Here is a 21968-nt window from a genome sequence, read left to right as displayed (position 1 = left end):
AAAATAAATAAATAAACCCGTCTGGTACTGAGCACTTGTCAAATCCAGACTCAGCACCCTGAAGTATTTGAAGCTCCCCACGTTTGTAACACTCACTCACTTTCTGGATTTTCCTGATCTGGTCAGAGAGTGTGTCTAACAGGCGTGTTTTCAGGAAGTCCGTCACCTTGGCCACTCGGCCATCAAGGTAGTAACTGGAATGAAAATGAGAAGGCAACAGTCAGAGGGGCTGCAACTATGTGCTCTCCCTCACCTTGACCAAGGACCGCTGCTGTCCACATTTACATTTCCCCCAAATATTCTCTCTGTTCTGCACAAGGTCAGCTGCTGTTGGTGACCTTTGCTTCTTACTTCTGTGCCTTTGCCACATGCTTTTCCTTGTATCCCAAACCCCATTCTAGAAGTTTCTCCATGGTGATATTTTTCAGCAGTCTTCTTAAATCACTCTAATTTTTCCTTCTCTTTACTTTCATCTGCAGTAATTTGTAAGTCCTAGATAACTTTATTCAGTTTAATGAAGAAAGAGACCTCAAGCCAGGAACACATTTCTACATAATGTCTAGAACTATGATAAGTATAAACAATAATGAATAATATTAATAATTAATCACAAAATATGGAAGTCACCTCAGTCAACTTTCCAAACAGATAAATTTACTCAGATTTGTAAATAAATTGATACGCCAAGTATAAAAGAGTTCTAAACACCAGAAGCAATTCATTTGTTGGAGAATAAGAGGAGACAGCTATTTCCTTCATGTTCTATTTGTCTTAGATGTCCTAGGTTTGGTCACTGCAAGCAATTAAGATGATCTAACCAAAGGTTTAGAAGTCCTGTATTGGTGTGTTAACTGCCATCATAATTAGTTCCTACTAATTAGTTTCTACTAATTAGCCACTATGATCTTCTCAGGTAATGATATGCACTGTATTGTGAATACAAAAAAAATCACATACATGATTTTTAAGCTAGATTCACTACAGAAGCAACAATCTCAAGTAAAATAACAATGTCAGCTGAGGATCATAGCTGAAATAACTTTGGGAGCATATTGGTTCTGTTATGTACTTTGGAATCATCTTCCTAAAAGTTACCAATTGATTAGAACTTCTATTTCCTTTCCTTTCATCTTACCTTTGTTCATTATCAATAAATAATTTATTGGATGGTACATATAAGACAGGTAAAAAGAGAGTTATCCTGTTATAAAGCTGGATCTCAGAGACCTGTGTAAGCTAGAAAGTGCCTACCTGCAGTGGAATATATTGATGGATTGTCTGTATCTAATATGAAGGAGTCAACAGTAAAAATGCAATATTAATAAATTAAAATGATGAAGTTATATGTAGTATATTCAGATATAAAGGAATACAATATCTGGATGGGTATCTGGATGGGGACACACAAGCTTAAAAAATCAATCCTAGAAAAATGAAATGGCTATGTATAAGGAAACCACCCAAAATGTTCTATGGAAATTCAGTAAATAGTTTTGCATAGGTTTACTCCATTCCACATTGGTTCATAATCCAGGGCTTCTCTTGATTCTCAGTTCCTGCTTAAAGAGGAAAGTGAAGCTGTGGTAAGAAGGGCCTTTGCGCAACTCCATATAGTACCTTTCTTGGAATGAGACAGCCTGGTCGTAGTTATTCATGGCTTGGTCACTTTTGGTTGGAGTATTGCAATATATTCAGTATGGGGCTACTCTTGAAGAGCACTCAAAAATCAAAGCTGGTCCAGAATGCAGCAGCTTGAATAGTTATGGATGCATCTCAATTTGTCCATGTTTTCTGAGCTGCAGTGGTTACCACTTTGCTAGTAGGTACAATTAAAATCCTGGTTGTCACTTTAAAGCCCTTCATGACTCAGGACCTGGTTGTCCTCATTATTGCCTTCTTCCAATTGGTCTGCCTGATAATATCAGATAGAAAGAGCTCCCTCCAGGCTATTAACGACTGTTTTTTCCAACAGGGTTTGGGAATAGATATCTTATACATCTTGTTTACTCTTCTAGTTTGGGCTTTTATTTATATAGCTCTTGCCTTGTTCCTTTATGGGGAACTGTTATGTGATGTTGTTGTGTATATTTTTTATCTTTGTTTATGTAACAGTATACACACTATTTAGACTCTGAAATAACTGGAGCAGTATACAAGCTGAATTAAATAAATACTATGTACATACTTAACCTGGTAGCAATATGGAAACTGATGGGATAAATAGGGTAGAAATTAGATCTACGGTATAATCAATGAATATAGTTCTTATGAGGCTTCAAATTAGGAAATTGTAAATAAAGATATTTAAACTTTGGCATAACTCCCAGGGGGCTGTTATCCTTACCAAATTTTCGCTTTAATTAACATGGAAGAAAAACAAGAAGTCTTTCTGAGAACAATCGGCATGGAAGATTTTCTATTATTTTAAATATAGTACAAATTTATCTTCATTAATGCTAGCCATAAATGCAAGAAAGGCAGGGAAATACTTATTTTATTATTAATGGGTTAGGTTCAGGCTTAGTCAAATTTAGTCAGCTTGGAAAAGATCCTGTCAAATAAATACAATAGCTGTGATTTCAAGAATGTAAGCCAATGTCTGAATGCTTCAAAGTTGTTATTTTAATTCTTTTAGTTCTTTTTTATTGAAATATTTTAATTATATTTTATTCCTTGGTTTATAAAAGTCATAGAATTACAACACTACTAATAGAGGGATTTTCCTATCTTCTCAAAACACTCACATTACATTGCAATCTAGCAATGCTTAGCAGAAAGAGCAAGAGACACATAGGTTAAATTAATGCAGCAAGTTAATTAAAAAAACCTTGACCTCAATAAACTTGGTTTCAAGTAAAATTTGAGTGGGCACTTATAGTTCATAATAGATCCAGCTTTTAATAACTATGTTAGCTGTCTCACAGCAGCACATTCTAAATATAACTATGCATAAATCTAGCATTGGTTTGTCAACCAGATCTATTCTCTTAAACTACAAGGAGATATGCAGCATTGACAAATGAGAGCTCTGGAACATATTATCAGGCACGCCAATATCTAATTGTCAGATAGTAATGGGTGGAGAACCTAATAAGGAACAAACCAGAGTGGGGAGTGGGAGGATGTCATCCAGGATGTAGATAGACCTAATTACAGTAGCTGCTCCACAGACATATTGTCTAGCAACCCAGGAGAGGTAAGGAAATTTATGCCTGATTTCTTGATCAGCCCCTTCCGAATCTATTCTGTTTATCTTCTCTGAAGACTTTAGCAATTAAGCCTATTGTTCTGTATTGCTAAACTAGGTATTATATTACTATTCTCAGTATGCTCAGAGACACACTGCTAAGTCTAACAAGATTTTATTATCCCTGAGATAGAAACTGAAACTTTCCACAGAAGTCTTGAGAGAATAGGAGGTAATGAATTTGTACAACTCTCATCCAAGCCGATTGGGCGCAAACAACAGTAGATCAGATATGTCTGCCTCTCTTGACAGATATGTTTGCTGCTCATGACAGTACTCTAAATTTCTACTTTGCCTTGCCACATAGTACAGATGCCTTTGATACAGAAGCATATTTTAGAATTAGTTAACACACTTTACTCTCCCATTTATTTTCTAGATGGAAAACTCTTTAATCTCTCTAGACTGAGAGCAAAGTCTAAAGTCCAGCTGAAATGGCTACGGGATTTCCTCTTCGCTGACATGCTGCCATTACTGGTCACTCTGCAGAAGACCTTCAACAATTTATGGACTGTTTTAGCAAGGCCTGCCAAGACTTTGGACTAACAATCAGCCTGAAAAAAACACAGGTCATGGGTCAGGACGTGGATTCACCTCCCTGTATTACAATCTCTGCACAAGAACTGGAGGTCGTCCATGACTTTGTGTACCTCGGCTCAACCATCTCCAACACTCTCTCTTTAGATACTGAGCTGAATAAACATATTGGTAAAGCAGCCACCACATTTTCCAGACTTACAAAGAGTATGGCTTAATAAGTCAGCTTCTTATTAAATCTTATTAAATCTTTTAATAAGATTTTTTCTTATTAAAAATCCAGGTCTATAGAGCCTGCGTCCTAAGCATACTCTTGTACTGCGGTGAGTCTTGGACCCTTTATGCACGGCAGGAGAGAAAGTTAAACCTTTCATATGTGCTGTCTCTGACGTATTCTTGGCATCACCTGGCATGACAAAGTTCCAAATAGCGCAGTCCTGGAATGTGCTGGAATTTCTAGCATGTATACGCTATTGAAACAGCGATGTCTATGCTGGCTTGGGCATGTCATGAGAATGGCTGATGGTTGTATTCCAAAAGATCTCTTGTATGGAGAACTAGTGCAGGGAAAGCACCCCAGAGGGAGACCAGAGTTGCAATATAAGGATATCTGCAAGAGGGATCTAAAGGCCTTGGGAATGGACATTAACAGCTGGGAAACCTTGATCGTTCGGCTTGGAGGCTAAAGACACAGCATGGCCTTCTCCAATTCAAAGAGACACTTGTGTGGCAGGCTGAGGCAAAGAGGCAGTCCTGGAACCAGCAAAATCTGGGGGCTGGACAGGGGACAGATTGTATCTGCCCTCAGTGTGGAAGGGACTGCCACTCTCAAATTGGCCTTTTTAGCCACACCAGATGCTGCTTTAGGACCTCTTTCCTGAGCACAATACCATAGTCTCTTGATACTGAAGAATGCCAATGATTTCTAGGGTACTATTTCTAGTGCATTTAATTAATTAAATATATATAACTACACATATAAAGACACGGGGTTTCTGAAATGGAAAATGTGCTGATGTTGGTTTTAGCCAAGGGATATGCATATTGTACCATTTAAGAAAATACTTTTGCTTCTGAATACAAGTGAAGTTTGAATGCCTTTGCATTTGAAACAATAACCTGCATTAAAACAAGCTGTCCTTATTAGTCAGATTAGTTTGCTAAAACCAAGCTAACAAGAAGAGAGAATAAGTTAATTATATCTGAATACAATTTTCTTTAACAAGAAAGTATATGCTCCACCAGGAGTAGAATGAAGAGTCAGGATTAAAATACGAAATTGATAGAAATATGGTCAGAGAATGACTATTTACTCTGAGAGAGTTGCATTCCACAACAGTCTGGCCAGGTATTTGTATATTGTTTTTGAAGAGAACTGGAGAGCTAGACAAGTGCTAGACAACTTCAGTGGAAAGGATAAAAAGAAGGATCCAGGGAATTATAGATTGGTCAGTCTAACACCGACCAATTTCTTGGAGAAATTCTAGAACAGATTATAAACACTACCTTGAAAACAATGAGGTAATCACCAGAAATCAGCATAGATTTGTAAAGAATAATTCTTGCAAGATTAATCTGATGTCATGCTTTGACCAAGTAGATTGCAGAGATACTGTAGACCACAGGTGTTAAACTGAATCGTGTCACATAACATATTGCAACGTTTTTTTGCCTTTACGGAACCGGGGTGGGCCTGGCCTGCATGTGATGCATCTGGCCCGCAGGCCGCCAGTTTGACTCCACTGCTGTAGACATAAGATATCTAGTTTTCAGCAAAGAATTGGGAAGATTATTGAAAATGTACTAAGTAATCAGCTAATTAACAGTGTTATGGATAGCATCACAATAAAGTGGCTTGACAATCATTCTCAAACTCATCAGTGGTCCCTCATCTAATTCAAGATAGATCATGAGGTACCACAAGATTTAGTTCTTAATCCTCTCCTCTTCATTATTTTCATTAATGATGTGTATGAAGAGAGCGAAAGAACATTTCTCAAATTTTCAGACATAACAAAATTAGATAGCTAATAGAAGACAAAAATTCAAAACAAGTTTGGTACCTCAGAAAAATAAGCTAAAAGAAGCAAAATTATATCTGTATAACAGAGGTACCAGTATAGGCTATGGGAAAGCTGCTTGGTAATTCTATTTTAAAAAAAGATCTGTGGCATAGTAACCAATTGCAAACTGAATATGAGCCAATGATATGATTGGCTCCAAAAAAAAGCTATATTAACAAAAGTACAGTTTTCAAATTATGGGAAATAGTACAGATAATCCTCGACTTATGACTACAATTGAGCCCAAAATTTTTGTTCTTAAGTGAGATATTTGTTAAATGAGTTTTGTCCCACTTTACAATCTTTCTTGCCACACTTAAGTGAATCATTGCAGTTAATACATTTGTAACATGGTTGTTTAGAGAATGTAGCTTCCCCATTGATTTTGCTTGTCAAAAGGTTGCAGAAGGTGATCACATGACCTTGGGACTCAGCAATGGTCATAAGTATGAAAAAGTTGCCAAACATCTAAATTTTGCTCACATTATCATGGGGAGGCTACAAAGGTCTAAGTGTGAAAAATGATAAGTCACTTTTTTCAGTGCCAATGTAAATTTGAATGGTGACTAAATGAACTGCTGTAAGTCAAGGGCTACTTATAATTCCACATTATTCTACTTTGGTCAAAACCCATCTTGAGTATTTTGTCAGTTTCTGGGCACCATACAACAAAGAGAGGCAGTTTGCTATAGTGTTTAAAGTGATCAGATTAGAAACTGGTAGAGTGAGTTCTAGTTCCTCCTTAGGCAAAAAACAAGCTGGGTGACTTTGGGCCAATTATTCCCTCTCATTCCAGGAAAAAAAGATAATGGAAAACGACTTCTGGAAATCTTGTGGAGAAAACTGCAGTGATGTGCAGTTGCTGGGACTCCACACAGATTTAAAGGCACACACACATACACATACCTTAAGAAGGATTTAGATGAATTGGAACAGATATAGAGAAGGGCAACAAGGACAATCAAGGGAGTAGCAATAAGTCCTATAAAGGCAAATTTAAAGGAGCTGGAGATGTTTAGACTTGAGAAGAGATGACTGAGGGAAAGAGAGTGATAGCACACTTCATGCACCACTTGTGACAAAGAATGAGATCAAGTCCTCTCTCACTGCAGAGTGACTTCCTTATAATAACCTGAAATGGTGTAAACCAAACTGAAAGCTCTTCTGTGGATTTGGTATACTAGCCATTTCCTTCACTAAACAGAACTATTACATCTTCAATACATTTTTCCAGCAATATACACAATTAGTTGCTTAGACCCATTAGTCTCAGACAGGATACAATGAACAAAGTTGGATGGCTTCAGCACAGCTGTTTTTTATTTTACTCCAATTTATTGCAGAGGAAACTTTGCTCCATTATCTGACCCTAATTTTTACTTCAGTTAATGGCATTAAAGCCACTTCCCAACATGCAGGAATTTTTAGGGAGGTCTGCTTGAAATTAGATCTGTACCACCTTTTCTTTCTCCATCCCACTTCTCCCCAAGCCTGGGTTTTGTGTTTTTGTTTGTATGGTCCACTATCCCTTTCTCAATATAGCTACTGGATCTAATTTATGGGATCAAAAATATGGGATGTTTATACAAAGCTGGGTGCTTCAGTTCTGTTTGTGTGAACCAGTTGCTAAATTCTCAGACATATTAGACCTAAGTCTAAACCTCGTATTTTCCAGTTTGCTTCATCAAGGTGACATTTTGGTTATCCAGGCAGAGAGGGAAGGCTAGCATGTGAGCTGATAAGAATTTGTACCATGTACAAGGCTGATCTGTAAAATAATTGCTGTTTGCATCAAACAACATTCTTCTGCATTATCTGAGATATTCTCCTGCCTTTAGTACAATTGACCGCTAATGACAGGCTATGTATCCATCAACTCCCATTGCTCAGTTTCACTTTCTGACTTCTGTTTTTCTTAATAATTTATTATAAAAATATGTGCTGCATCTATACATGCATACACAATTTTCAGATAAAATCCTTCACCACAGAGCAACACCAAAAACCACAGCAACAGAAGTTCTGATAGGGTATGGATGGGAAGATCATTTTCCAGCAATGGCAAGAAAACAGATGCCCTCCCTCACCCCTGCACCAAATTTTTCCTAAATCTACACGTAAGTATCATACAAATAGGACTAAAATAAGATTACCATTTGTAGAAAAGTGTAGCAAAGAGGTTCATGTTTATACTTAATCTAAAAGCATTCACTGCCTTAATCCAACTTGGGCTCCTGAGAAAAAATACTGACCGTAACATCTAGATTATTTTGATCTCAGTGATAAGGTCATGGCTGCGAAGCACCTTGACATACAGACTCATTATACAGAATATTACGTTTTGCTTTTTCTTTATTTCAGTCCATGGAATGGACTCTTTCAAATAATTTTACTACACTAGATGTTCAAATATTCTCTTATTCCATTGATACAATATAACACCTACAAAATTAATACTTATTTTACATATTTCAAGAGCAAATATCTCACAAATTCTCTGCCAGTCACCCTAAAACCATAAAACATGAGTAGTAGCAATAAGTAACAAATCAGCATGTGGCCAATAATGCCATTCTTATTATAGTCAGACTTATTCTCATTATATAGAATAGATGCTGTGTCTGTTTCTGGGAAAGTAACCTGTATTCCCATATTTCTGAAACTTAGGAAGAAAAGTACCATTATGAAAAGAATTCCATAGTGTCTACAAGAGTCTGGTATATGATACTATGAAAAATGCACTTACATTATCCTAAGTTACCATAGTTCATTATGAATATAACTATGATATTATTTGGAAAATGCTTGCTTCAGAGGGCAATAATCTTGCATACCGTCTAAGGCAGGGATTCCCAGCCCACAGCCCACTACTGGGCCTCGAGCCTTTTGGAACTGGGCTGCAGAAGTGGCAGGCAAACGTGCGTGAGTTCGCATCCCCACCTGCGCTCGCAGCAGGCAAGCGTGTGCACGCACATTCCATTTGTATGTGCACTTGCCTGCAGCTCACTCAAATGGAGCTGCACACACATGCACGCTTGCCTGCCACTCGGGCGGAACCATCCCCTCTCCCCCCACTGCCAGGCCACCAAACTGGAAAGGTTGGGGAACTCTGGTCTAAGGCATTCAAAAATATGAAAGAGCATTCTGGCATATGTGCTAGTGATAGTTTAGATGAGATTTGAGAATACCTTCCATTTACCTGATTTTACTATGCTTTATTTTTTGTCAGCCAAAAGAAAATCATCAACAAAACTGTTGCAAGTAACAAGCAAACATTGCTTGAATAAAAGGATTTAGGGGAGATATTTTCACTATTATCAGGAAACATATGTGGAATCCTAGAAGGACATGATTCATTAAAAATGTCCAAGGCAAAGCCTTCTTGGGTGATCATCATTCTGAGAATACCTGCAAATAATGCTAGCAGCCAAATCCCTAGAATAAATGACTGTTGTTAGTTTTCAGTATTCAATTCATAATTGGCACGAAAGCCATTTTGGTAGGCAGAAGAAACACCAAACATTAGTAATCTCAACTATTTTTCAAGGGAGCTACCTATGAATTCAATCTCACCTATAGCAAAATTCCTATAGCCAGGATTTCTAACTACATAGTCCAATCAAACTTCCTTCAGTAACAATAATCCCTTCAGGCTTAGTAAATGCTGTACATGAGAGTTTTTCCAAAAATATCATGTGTTATCACTGGGCAGTGAAACTTGATTGCTCAGATAAACAATACGAAGAGTAGAAATTATGTCTTTCCATCTGTTTTTTTCTGAAGCCCACGGGCTCAGCACTGATTATACATTCAGCCAGTTCCCTACAAGCTGTTCCTTACAACAGCAGATACAGCAGGCAGATAAATGTGACCCACCTGCTGGCCTATAAAGCATTAATTAATCAGGAAGCCTAGTGGATTTCCAGTGTGAATTTTCTTCAGAATACCATCCTACCTGAATATGAAGTACTCCAAGGGATTGCTGTATTTGTTAGAATAGGTTGTTTTAAACTTCACGTCAAGTCTCTTTGGTCTATATTCAGAATAAACAGTGTAAGAGAGGTGATATCTGAATAACAGTGCTAGCAATAGTCCCAGCTAGCAATACTCAAGAAGAAGGATGCTGAAAGTTATTATTCAGCTTAATGACTGCTGATTATATCTACACCAGTATTTTTCAACTTTGGCAATTTTAAGGCATGTAGACTTCAACTCCAGAATTTCTAGGAATTGGTCCACATGTCTTAAAGATGCCAAGGTTGGATCTACACCTGTGGTTTAAGTTCTCCTGAACTACAGGAGTAGGTAATGTGGTCACCTGCTGAATTTCTTTGGCTTTACATAATTAAAAGAGTACCTCTTCCTTTTGTGATGCAAAAGAGCTTCATTTTCAGACTAAACTCAGAAGAGCAAAATGAGGATAAATTTCTGAGTTCTCTCGTCTGAAGGTCCTATCAATATTAGGTTCCCTTTTGTCCTGTACCCAAGCTTTTTGTCATGATCATCCTTTTATAAACATTTAAAAAGGAAAAAGAGAAGAAAAAATACCTACTGTTGCCAGGTAACTGCATCTACTATGTTCCCTGCCACCTTCATGAACCTGTGAAATACAGAAAGCAGGTAAGTTTATGGGCCTAAGAGAAAGGCATGCATATGTATACATGTACATGCATGCATATACACATCCTAGATGAGCACCTGTCCCTCTATCTTTGAATAAGTCTAAGAATGAATTCTTCTATCAACTACACTTTTTGAGAGCCATGCTTCAAAGTAAATGAGCCAAATGCAGCTGGTACAAATATTCATGCTTACTCTACTTCTGAATGCACTTTTTTGATGAAAGAAGAATCTAATCTAAATAAATTTAAGCCAGTAATCCTGACCCAATTAGTGCTATAGCATTTAAAGTCTGAACCTCTTAAAACAGTTTTCTGAACATGACTTCTTTTGAATATTTTTTAATTGCAACTCCTCAAATTTCTACCAAATATGGTTTAAAAAGCACTATTTTTAGAGAAAGGCAGGAGAGACCGTACTCTAGAACAGGGGTCCCCAACCCACAGTCCATGGACCAGTACTGGGCCATGGCATGCCAGCAACTGGGCCACACAAAAAAGCAAAGTCCATCCCTGGGATGCAGGCAGCACACAAAACCACACACTCTCTGGTCTGAGAAAAAACCTCTCTCCACGGAACCGGTCCCTGGTGCCCAAAAGGTTGGGGACCTCTGCTCTGGAAGTCAGCTGGGAAATGTGTATCAGATTATGAAGTGGGTAAAAGCAATACGATGTGTAATACGTAAGTGTACACAAGTGTGTGACACCATGACTAATATAGCACAAAATATGTATTTTAATTTGATTTCACAACTAGAACTGGCTTAGCTTTTTCTCTTGCTGATCAAAAAACTATAACATCTAATTTTGGAAGGGGAAAGATACAGTTTCAGAAGAAAAGATTTCCAATTCTTTCCCGAGTGTTGCTGCGTGGATTAAACTGGCAGACCCTCCCAATTGTGTTTCATTTAAAAATTGTTGGGAAATCTGCAAAGATTCCAGACAAGCCATTTATTACGCAATCATAACATGTAGTTCATGGAATTTTATAGCGAGATCCAGATGTTATTGTCTTCTGTTTATAATCCACCAGTGTTTTTTCACTATAAAGAACCCCTTAAGAAAGAAAAGATGGAGCAATTGCACAACTGATGGATAGAATTACAAATAAGTCTGGAAGCACAGCTAATCATGGGGAATTCTTTCAATTAGTTTAGTCATGTAATACAATCTCAGTAACTGTAAGTACTGAAAGTGACAATGTAAGAAACATGCCATAGTGAGTTGCAATCATACTGTGAGTCACTATGTTCCAGTTCCAATGGTGATTTGAACATGACTTGCTAACTACACGCACATTTATTCATTCCAAATGTGATACAAAATTATTATCCTGAATTGGCAATACAATTAGCACTGTATTGATAAATTTATTCAGCACAAAAATATTAAGAGTATCAATCCTGCCTTATTTATAGTTTCAGCTTTGCTAATCGATAATTTAGATAGTAGATAATTTACTTTTGTAGGATGCCAGTCATTCAACCTATTATTACTGCTTTAAATTCTATTTCCTATTGATGATACTGTGCTGTATGCTATCAATGAATCGCTTCCTGCAGTTTCATCTAGATTTTAAACAAGAATGGGTAGAGTACTCATCCCTGCACAGCAAGAGGAGAAGATTTCACCTCTCCCCTCCTCCATCAACATTGACTGGAACCATACCCAATATGAAGCCATTCAAGCAGAATATTAAGAGAAATTTCATTTGTCTTTTTTCTCATGGCAATGAATCTAGGAGGGAATTTATGAAAAGTGGATTGAGGAGATTGCAATGGTTGTGTGAAAGTTTGGTAGTTTCAAGTGTTGGGACAAAAAAGGTGTTTCCCAATCTTCAACCAACAGTTTCTGCTGGTCTTATTTTTGAGGTCTCTAAATGAGTGATTGGATGATAGGGTTTTTCTCAAATAACTTGCATAGTGGAATGGCTGGAATTGTCTTGGTTCTGGTGTTGGACATTGGAGTGGTAGTCAGATCAACAAAAAGAGGTAACAGAAACAGCAGTGAAGGTGGAGGTGGACGCAAAGCAGTAGTAGAATTGGAAATGCCATTCAGCTGTTAGCAAGTCCCACCATTCAGCTGTTTTGCAGCATGTCTGTCATAGTAGAACTGTAGAAGATCTTTCCCCTCTTTGCTTTTTTCCAGTGTCTAATTAGAGTTCCAGGAGTTTCCACATATTTTCCTGTGCTCATTGGAATTTATTAGACCATATTATTATCATTGGATCATATAAAAAACATAGTACCCCTTTCCAAAGAGTGCTTTTACTCTTTGGAAAGTTCCCTAGTAATAATCCATTTATAAAATTGAGAAGATTCTTTTAAAAAATAATAAGCAGTATTTGGAAGGGGAAAGCCATATCAAATAGTCAACCTGAATTAATTGTACCAGCACTGAATCAGTTGATTCATTCATCAGAGTCTTGGTAATGCAAGTTTATAGGAAAAATAGGGAACACCAGTCCAAAAAAGAACACAATCTACCTTGCATATTTTGTATTATTTATTTTCTGGCAAACATACAGAAACAGTGGTGTACTCCAACCAGTATGTAAAATTGGGAGAACTTATAGGCTAGTTCCACTTGAAATCCTCCCTGATGAGATATGGGTAGTCCTTGACTTATAACTATTTGTTCAAAGACTGTTTGAAGTTAAGGTGGTACTAAACTAAGGAACATATAACCAGTTCTTGCAGTTACAGCCATTGCAGTGCTCCTGAAGTCATGTGATCAAAAGTCAAGTGCTTGATAACTCATGCACATTTCACGACTGCAGGAGCATTTCAACTCCCCCACTATCTTATCTTCTCCCCATCTACCATGTTTTCCGGAAAATAAGACCCAACCGGAAAATATGCCTAGCATGATTTTTCAGGACACTCGTAATAACAAGCCCCAGTTAAGATCATCAGCCAGATGGATGCATTTAGTACTGTATTTCCCCCAAAATAAGACCTAACTGGAAAATAAGCTCTAATGCATCTTTTGGAACAAAGATTAATATAAGACCCGGTCTGATTTTCGGGGAAACCCAGTATGCCCTTTTGGCACCCTGCATTCTGCAGCCCTAACTGACCTTCACAGTCTTCTTGCTTCTGCTACTGATCAAGAAGGCCTGGCCCGGCCCATTGCAAGGCAGCTTCTGGCTACACAAGGGTTTCTTCTTTGTAAGGCCTAGGAAAGATGGTCCTGCTTGGTCAGCAGTTGCCTCGTGAAGGGTTGGGGCGAGCAGGCCTTGCCAGTAGCTGGGGAGGCAGAGTGCAGGGTGGTGAGGGAGACTGAGGCTGGGACTGTGCTGGGGTGGCTGAAGCTTCCTAAGGTGGCTGGGGTTTTGAGCCATATTACTGGGGCAGCTGGGGCTTCCAGTAGTAACTGAAACTTTTTGTTGTGCTGCGATTCAGGGATTTCTTCCATGCAAAACAATGTAGCCAACTGATTTAATTTCATTTGACTTATCCATAATCTTTGGCACCCAAACATAAATGTGCAGTACTTCATAAATCTTCATGTGCTGATTTCAGTTTTTAGTTTTAGTCAAGTACAGATAATCTCAAGACTGCAGACAAACTTCAGAAAAGATGTCAAATCTTAAATTACTGGTAGAGAGACAAAAGCCACCCAATCTCTACCAATAATTGAGATTACTTCACCAATAAAAGAGTTTTTAAGAATTATTCCATATGTGCAAACATCAATTCTAACTTCAGAAAAGAGAAGGGCAGTAACAAGAAGTCAGCTTAGCCTGTGCAAGATATGGGTTACTCACAGAGTATTGAGAAGGGTATATAGCCAATTAGAAGCTTCAAAGACTTGATTATAATTAAGAAGATACTGTATATATTACATCAGTGCTGGGCAAGCTGCATTGGTTAACAATTTGTTTTCAACACCAATCTGAGGCAGTGGTGTTGATCTTTAAAGCTCTAAGTGGCATGAAACCAGGTTATTTGAGAGACAGTGTCTGTTTGATATCATCTGCCTGTCTCACAAGATCCAACAAAGTGGTCATTTTATGGGGTTTTTTGTCCAGGAGTTCCAGCTGGTGGGTCTTAGGTGGCAGTCCATTTTTGCTATGACATCTGCATTGCAGAATTTTCTGCCATCTGAGGTGAGGATGGCTTCATTGCTTCTAAACTTCTGAAGGTCCTTCAAGACCTGGTTATTCCCCAGGAAGAGGTGAATTAATGAGGTGGCTTCATATTATGAACATTCCTTCTTCTATTTATTTCTTTGCTTTAATTTTGTTCCAAAACATTTTCTAATTTTTTAAATATAATTATTGATAATTGTTTTAGATATTTATTTTTTTAGTCTTATATGCTGCACAGAATCACTTGTTTTATGAGATGAGTGGCTATATAACCTAGACAAACAAACAGAAAAATAAAATTCTTCCAATTTTTATTTTGTTTTACTTGCTTTTCCATGATCCATATGTAAAATGATGTTTACAGTTAAGGTGTATGACATCTATGACATTGGCCAGATATACTTGAAATATTCCCTGCCAAAAGTCTGTTAGATTGGTTATACCCTTTGTCATTTTCATAAATCTATGCCACCTACTAGTAATTACTCTGTTTTCCCACAGGTGCTTAAAAAGATTGATTTATTGCTCATCCTAATAACTTCCAGGGTATAAAAGTCAAACTAACCAGTCTATAACTCCTCAACTTCTCCTTAAATATAGATGTCACATATTTGTCCTTCTTTAGTCTTTTAAGATTTTTTTTTTCTTCTGCAGGAATAAGAAATAATTGCTCAGGCTCCAAGATATCTCTCCAGCATTTGATAGTTATTCTTTGATGTGTGCTTTTCTTTCCCAATCCACATCTGGTTTTCCTTCCATGTTTGTCATATATCAACATTCTGCAGCATGCAGCATATAAAAAACGGGCTCTGAATTAGCAAGTGGTCAGAGAACTGTCTCAGAACATATCTGAATGTCTGCAGTGTCAGTCAAATCTTGGGAAAGAAATTAATGGCAACCTCTAATAGCAATTATAATTGTAAAAAACAACAACCCAGCAATGTTTATATGGTATAATGTTTATTCATATGAAGGATAGGTAGAGCCAATTTTATGTAACAAGAAGATAAAAGAGTGAATATCACACCTTATAGGAATAATAAAGATGCACAGATGACAGCATTCATCTACTGTTTTCTATTAAGTTTAACTGTTCATGAAGAGGATTTTCCTAGAGAAAATACTTCATAGCTTTAGAGCACATATTTTAGGCAGGTTCAAAAGTAGCACATTTTTATCTCTATCTGATTTATATCATGCTGCTGTTTTGGTGGCCCTCAATAACACACAAAATATAATAATATTAAAAAATATACAATATAAGTACAGTACAGTAAGTACAATTCCTGGCATCAGACCCTATAGGCCCTCTGGGATAACTCTGTTTTCAACTTTTTCAAAAAGGCAGATGGGAAGCCATTCCAGAGAGCCAGACCCATCACAGAAAAATGTTTCCAGGCTTCGGCCTCTCCAACCTCCCAAAACTGGGACAACCAGCAGCTTCTGACTGCTCAACCAAAGTGACCAGACTGACTCTAGTGGGGAGAGGCAGCCCTGCAGATAATTTGGCACTAAGCCATAATATAGGTTAAATGAGGTATCTCTATTCATTTTTCATATCTGGAATTAATAAAAACAGAAGTCTATAGCAGACTGCCATAGAATTATTTCTGTGTGACTGAAGGAAAAGTGTGGGCTATAAACTGGTCTGTGTTTCAAATTAATTTCGCTTTCCCTATGGGTGCCTCCAGTTACTGTTGTTCTTCTGCAACTGCCCTATTGTGTTAATGGAATTTTATAGGGGGTTCATATGGCATTATTTTTATTTGTAACCTCTCATAATTCCAATTACTTGCTCCATATTTTTTTCTTAAAAGATGAAGTAGTTGCACTTTAACTTTTAATTGGTTATACTAGGGTGGTAGTCTTTTATCTGACAATACCCAATGAAGATTAAGGTGGAAGGGGCTTAAAAATAAGCTTTATGACTTGCAATTTTTAACTATGTTTATCCGGCAAGGAGCAAATGGTTTCTTCTTCAGATTTTTGAAAAGTGTGTATATTGAAATCTCCCAGAACATACATAATCTACAATGCTTTTATTGTTGTTGATGATGTTGTGGCTTTTTAGGGGGGAATCCTGACATAACCAGTTACACCAGAGAGACTTAAAATCATAACTTTAAGTCAACTATAGCTGTTCCAGAAATTTTTTAAAAATATTTTTACTTTTCTCCCAATTCAATTTTTGCCATTTAAATGATTTAGCACACTTTATCAATGATGTAGTTGATGACTCAACTAGAGGTTGAGACCTGTCCTACAAGCATGACCCTATCCCTCGAATTGCTAGATGGTGCTATTTTAGTTTGATTTACAGGGCAGACTGAATTCTTGTCTTCTGTAGAAGTGCTTGTCTATTATTCCAGCTCCTTAAGTAAGTTTTTAAAATGTGGAAGTTTTTAAAACTTTTGAAAGAGCACTAGTCCTGTGATGCAGAGACAGTTGAATTAACCCAAGAAAGAGAACCAGATTTTACCATTGTGTATTGCTTATTTTGTCACTAATGTGTGCATTACAATTTTTCTGATCTTTTTACCAACATGGAGTTTCATGCAGCCCTCTTTTGGAGTGTTTTTATTATTTTAGATAGAGGATTCATTTTTGTCTACTCCATGGCTGAGTGCTGACACCAGCCTTAATGCACAATGGAAGTCTATAATGCAGATAGTAAAATGTATGCTATCACACTTTTTCTAGACTGAAGTATAGCACTTTGATGCAGCAATCTGTCTGTGCCTTAATTCTCTGCATTAACGCATTCTCAAAATCCACATTTGACTGGAGAAGGAAAACTGAAATATCACTTCCCCATAAAGCAATCTTCCCCAACTTCTCCATCAAAGTATTGGACTATAATGTACAGAATATTGCTCAAGAATTCTGGAAGTATTCATCTGGATGACATAATGTTGGGAAAAATGTGTCTTAGATATACTTATTAATGCAGATATATTTGTGACAATATATTATATAATATGAATTATTTGGTGAATATTAAAAATGGCATAATACCACTGAAATATACACTTGCAGAACTGAATTTATATAAGAAATCTGTTAAATATTCTAAATATGTTGACTTTTAGAGGAATTCAACTATAAGAAATCCAGTCAGTACGATAATGGCTGCAGCTTAAGAGAAGTTGGGACTGCAGTTTTAAAACAGGCAAAAGAAAAAGATCATAAAGATGTAAGACTAAACATTCCCCTCAAAGGAGGCAACTTAAATCAAATAAACTTCTGCATACCTATCTGACAGCACTAACTATAAAGATGATACATTTATTTCAGGGATGCATAATGTTTTTTCCTCATACAAAATTCATTTTTATTGTGTTCATCTTTATTATATGGTCAAACATCAATAACACAAGAACATTAGCAATGTACTTCACCCTGTTTTCACATTTCTAAAGTTTTTATTTATTACTTTCACTTCACCATTGGTAGGAAAGCCCACTGTTTGATGCAGATATTTCAAAGGAATTTTTGGTTATAAGGTCAGACATGTAAGTTAGGAAGTGGGTAGACAGTGTGACAGCAAACTGAATATTTTGCTTCATTACATTACATATTTTACCCAAAGTCCATTTACTAAGAAGCTGACTGAAGTGCCTTTCTCATTATATATGGACACACACACACTGTGTGTTTGTTTGTGCGTATGTGTTTGTGTGTATGTGTGTGTGTGTGTGTGTGTGTGTGTGTAATTTGTGTATTTGTATACAGTGTACAGATACACTCACATACACACAAAAAAACTTTTTAACCATTAAGGAAATGGTTACCATGTAACCACAATAACAAAAATAAGACAAAAACCAGAACAAGAACAAGAAAGTAAGGAGAAAAACCTGGAACACATCTCATCTCAAAGAGCGTATGAGTGTTGTGATGGCGGGAAGGTTTATGGACCCAAAATCTTCCATTGCCTTCTAAAATGTGGAACCTGTTTGTAATGTATTAGGATTTTTATTTGAACTGTTTCACGTGTCTGTATGCTGCTTAAGGTTGCTCAATGGTGTGTCTGTGTAACGGTCACTGACTAAGCCAGACTTGTTCTCTCCAAGATCATTGGATGATTTGGGGCAGGAATGGGTTCCTTTAAACCTATTGGCTGCCGCCTAGTGTCCAACCGTATATAAGTAGCTGCGTAGCAGCCTCTGTTTCAGTTCTGTTCTGTTTGTCTCAATAAAGCAATGTTCCTGTTTGCAACCTTCTGTCTTGCTTATTGCCTGCAAAGAACTGGCTGCACAACACTGGCGACGAGGATGGGATGCTGCTTCTTCGAAAGAGCTTGAAATCACCAGGGGTGAGGCCAGCACCCGCGTTCCCCCCCCTTCGGTCTGCCTAGCAAGCCACGCTAGAGACCACCCTGCCCTGTGGACCAGTCCCAGAGCATATGAAGCAGCAGCAGCACGAGGCAACGCGAGACACGAGCCGCGAAGACTTCTCACCATGTCGAAGGTCAGAAAGCTCGAGGAATTCGATGTCACACACACGGAGAGATGGACATCCTACATTTCAAGAGTAGAGAACTACCTCCATGCAAACCAAGTTGCCAAAGATGGCCTGAAGGCTGCAACACTTCTCTGTGTCTGCGGGTCTGCAACATTCGACATCACGGAGAACTTAGATGCACCGGCACAGCTGGAATCCATTACTTACGCAGACCTGAAGAAACAGCTTGGTGACCATTTCCAACCGAAGCTGTCGGTGATAGCGTGGAAGCATGCCTTGGAACAGCAAGTGCAACAACCGGGTGAGATGGCCACAGAGTTCATCGCGGCATTGAGGCAAGCTTTGCGCCTCTGCCAATTCTCGGATTTGGAAGAAAGGCTTAGAAATCGTCTTGTCTGTGACTAAGGAGTAGAGAGCTCCAACAAAAACTTTTCGCAAAGAAGACTTTCTCGCTCCAAGAAGCCTTAAAAGAAGTTATGGTGGACGAAGCCACCAGCAGGGCCGTGAAGGCGTTGCGGCCTGCCAAAAGCACTGAAGAAGCCATCCACCATGAGGACGCTGAACATCAAGAAGACATCAACTCCGACCACGAAGTTGACAAGATCCAACAGCACCACAACAAGGAACTGAAGCCCCCTTACAAGGCAGTTCCCTTCCTTCGATGTTTGGGCTGTGGCAGCCGCCACCAATGAGGTGACTACTGATTCCGGTCAGCCACGTGTCGGGCCTGTGGGAAATCCGGCCACATCACAGTCATCTGTAGAGGTGACCACAAGGACCGTCAACCGGATGAGCCAAACAGGAGAGGTACCGCGGCACTGGGACAGCATAGAGTAGGGTTCTGCTCCAGTCGCAGAAGTGTCTGCCATACAGGAGCTCACCACCCCCTTAAACTAAAACTTCGGCTTCAAGTCAAGCTGCAAGGCATTCCTTGCAGGATGGAACTGGACACTGGTTCAGCTGTATCCATTATTTCACTTGAGACTTACCGGTTCATATGCAACCGCAGCAAGAGGTGGGCCAAGCTTAGGCTGTCCAACATCATTTTAACTGACTTCCAGAATTCCTGAGTAGCCGTCAAAGGCAAGGGCACTTTGGCCGTCAAATTCAAGAGTTTTTGGGGGCTCCTAGATGTAATTGTGGTGGAGGGCCAGAGAACGAGTTTAATTGGGCTTGATTGGTTTGATGCACTGGGTATTCAAGTAACCGGGATCCACCGGACACAAGCAGAGAACTTGGCGTCAGTATGCGAGGAATTCGCAGATGTTTTTGATACAAGCCTGGGAGAGTACAAGGGCCCTCCGATAGCCTTTAAGCTTCATCCTGCTGTAACGCCTATTAGGATCAAGCCCCGTCGAGTGCCATTTGCACTAAAACACAAAATCGATGCAGAGCTGGACAAGCTAGTCAGTCAGGGGGTATTACAGCCTGTAGATGGGGGTGAATGGGAAACTCCCATTGTCATGCTACTTAAGGCCAACGGGGAGATCAGAATTTGCGCTGATTACAAGTGCACCATTAACCGGGCACTACAGTAGCACACATACCTGGTGCCAGTTGTTAGCCACATTTTGGAATCGCTGCAAGGGGGTACCATGTTTACTAAGTTAGATTTGGCACAGGCCTATCAGCAGTTACCTGTGGATGAGGCCACAGCGGCTGCACAAACAATTGTGACACACAGGGGGGCTTTTAGAGTCAAACGTTTCCAATTCAGGGTTACCGTAGCCCCAGGAATCTTCCAGGGAGTTATAGAGCATACGCTCAAGGCTATTCTGGAGGTCTGCCCCTATTTTGATGATGTGCTCATCGCTGGTGAGTCCACTGAGGTGCTAGCAAGGAGGCTCAAAGACGTCCTTCAACGGTTCCACACAGCGGGATTCAAGCTGAAGAGGTACAAGTGTAAAATTGGGGTCCCTTCCACTGAGTTCTTGGTATTCTGTATTGATACTGAAGGCATCCATCCTGCGGAGTCCAAGCTGAAGGCAATTCAGCTGGCACCAAGCCCCAGATCCAAAGGAGAGCTCCAGGCACTCCTGGGCCTCCTGAATTTTTACCATGCATTCCTTCCTAACAAGGCCGCAGTGGCAGAGCTGTTACACTGTCTCTTAGATAAAAACACCCCATGGAAGTGGACCAAGGTTCACAAAAATAGTTTTAAGGCAGTAAAATCACTACTGTCCTCAAATTCAGTGCTTGCGCACTTTAATGAAAACTTGCCTGTATGCATTGCAAAAACTAATTATATGTGGTTCTCTTTTAGTGACCATAATTAGGAATGGCAACTTGGTGATTAGTGAAGTGTTCACTAAGTGAAACTGCAATTATGCTTATGATCTTACTTCAATTTTCCTTTGTTTTACAGACCTGCAAATGTTGTATATGTGAGAATTGGTGGTAAAGTTACTCTGTTATCACCATTGTAACTGTGAACCATCACTAAACAAAGCCGTTACTAAAAGAGGACTGCCTGTACTTTTTGTTTTCTTGGCTGCATGTTAGAGAGTTGGCTTTTTATACTGTATTTGCTTTGGCTGTAAAGGAAGACATGTCTCCTGCAATTTTTCTCTCCTACATAAGTTATTGACAATATAAGAACTCTTATTTTCTTCTGCATTTTGTCATCGCAGCTAGGAATAATTATTGGAACAGCAAGAATGTCAAGATTACATTAAGCTAATCTAAGTGTTAAAAAGTTACCATTTGTTATTTTATAATAAATGTGAGATCTGCCTTCACCCTTCTGGTTTTCAGAAGGGCCTTAAAACCTGGCTTGGCCAGTTGGTCTGGGGCTTTGATAGAGGTGGTTGGTGCAGTGATAGAGAAGGATGCATCACCCTCACTCTACTTGAGCTCTTGGTTTTGTTAGCCCATATAAACTCTTGGAACTTTAAATTGTTTTTGTATTTGTAACTTTTTTGCATTTTTACTGCACTGTAAGCCAC

At 38.6% G+C, this 21968-nt stretch overlaps 1 protein-coding gene across 1 annotated transcript in view; it reads right to left on the bottom strand.

Annotated features, from left to right (window-relative positions):
- HPSE2 (heparanase 2 (inactive)) overlaps positions 1–21968 on the bottom strand; it is a gene marked incomplete at both ends in the record, with an annotated part of 163477 nt that overhangs the window by 15985 nt on the left and 125524 nt on the right. Inside the window, 2 exons of the mRNA XM_081330114.1 lie at positions 101–194; positions 10400–10447. Coding sequence (XP_081186240.1) covers positions 101–194; positions 10400–10447 — 142 coding nt within the window. The remainder of the gene's footprint in view (positions 1–100; positions 195–10399; positions 10448–21968) is intronic.

The sequence above is a fragment of the Vipera berus genome, assembly GCF_964194415.1.
Source record: "Vipera berus genome assembly, chromosome: 5".
Taxonomy (NCBI): domain Eukaryota; kingdom Metazoa; phylum Chordata; class Lepidosauria; order Squamata; family Viperidae; genus Vipera; species Vipera berus.
This window is presented reverse-complemented; position numbering and strand designations above follow the sequence as displayed.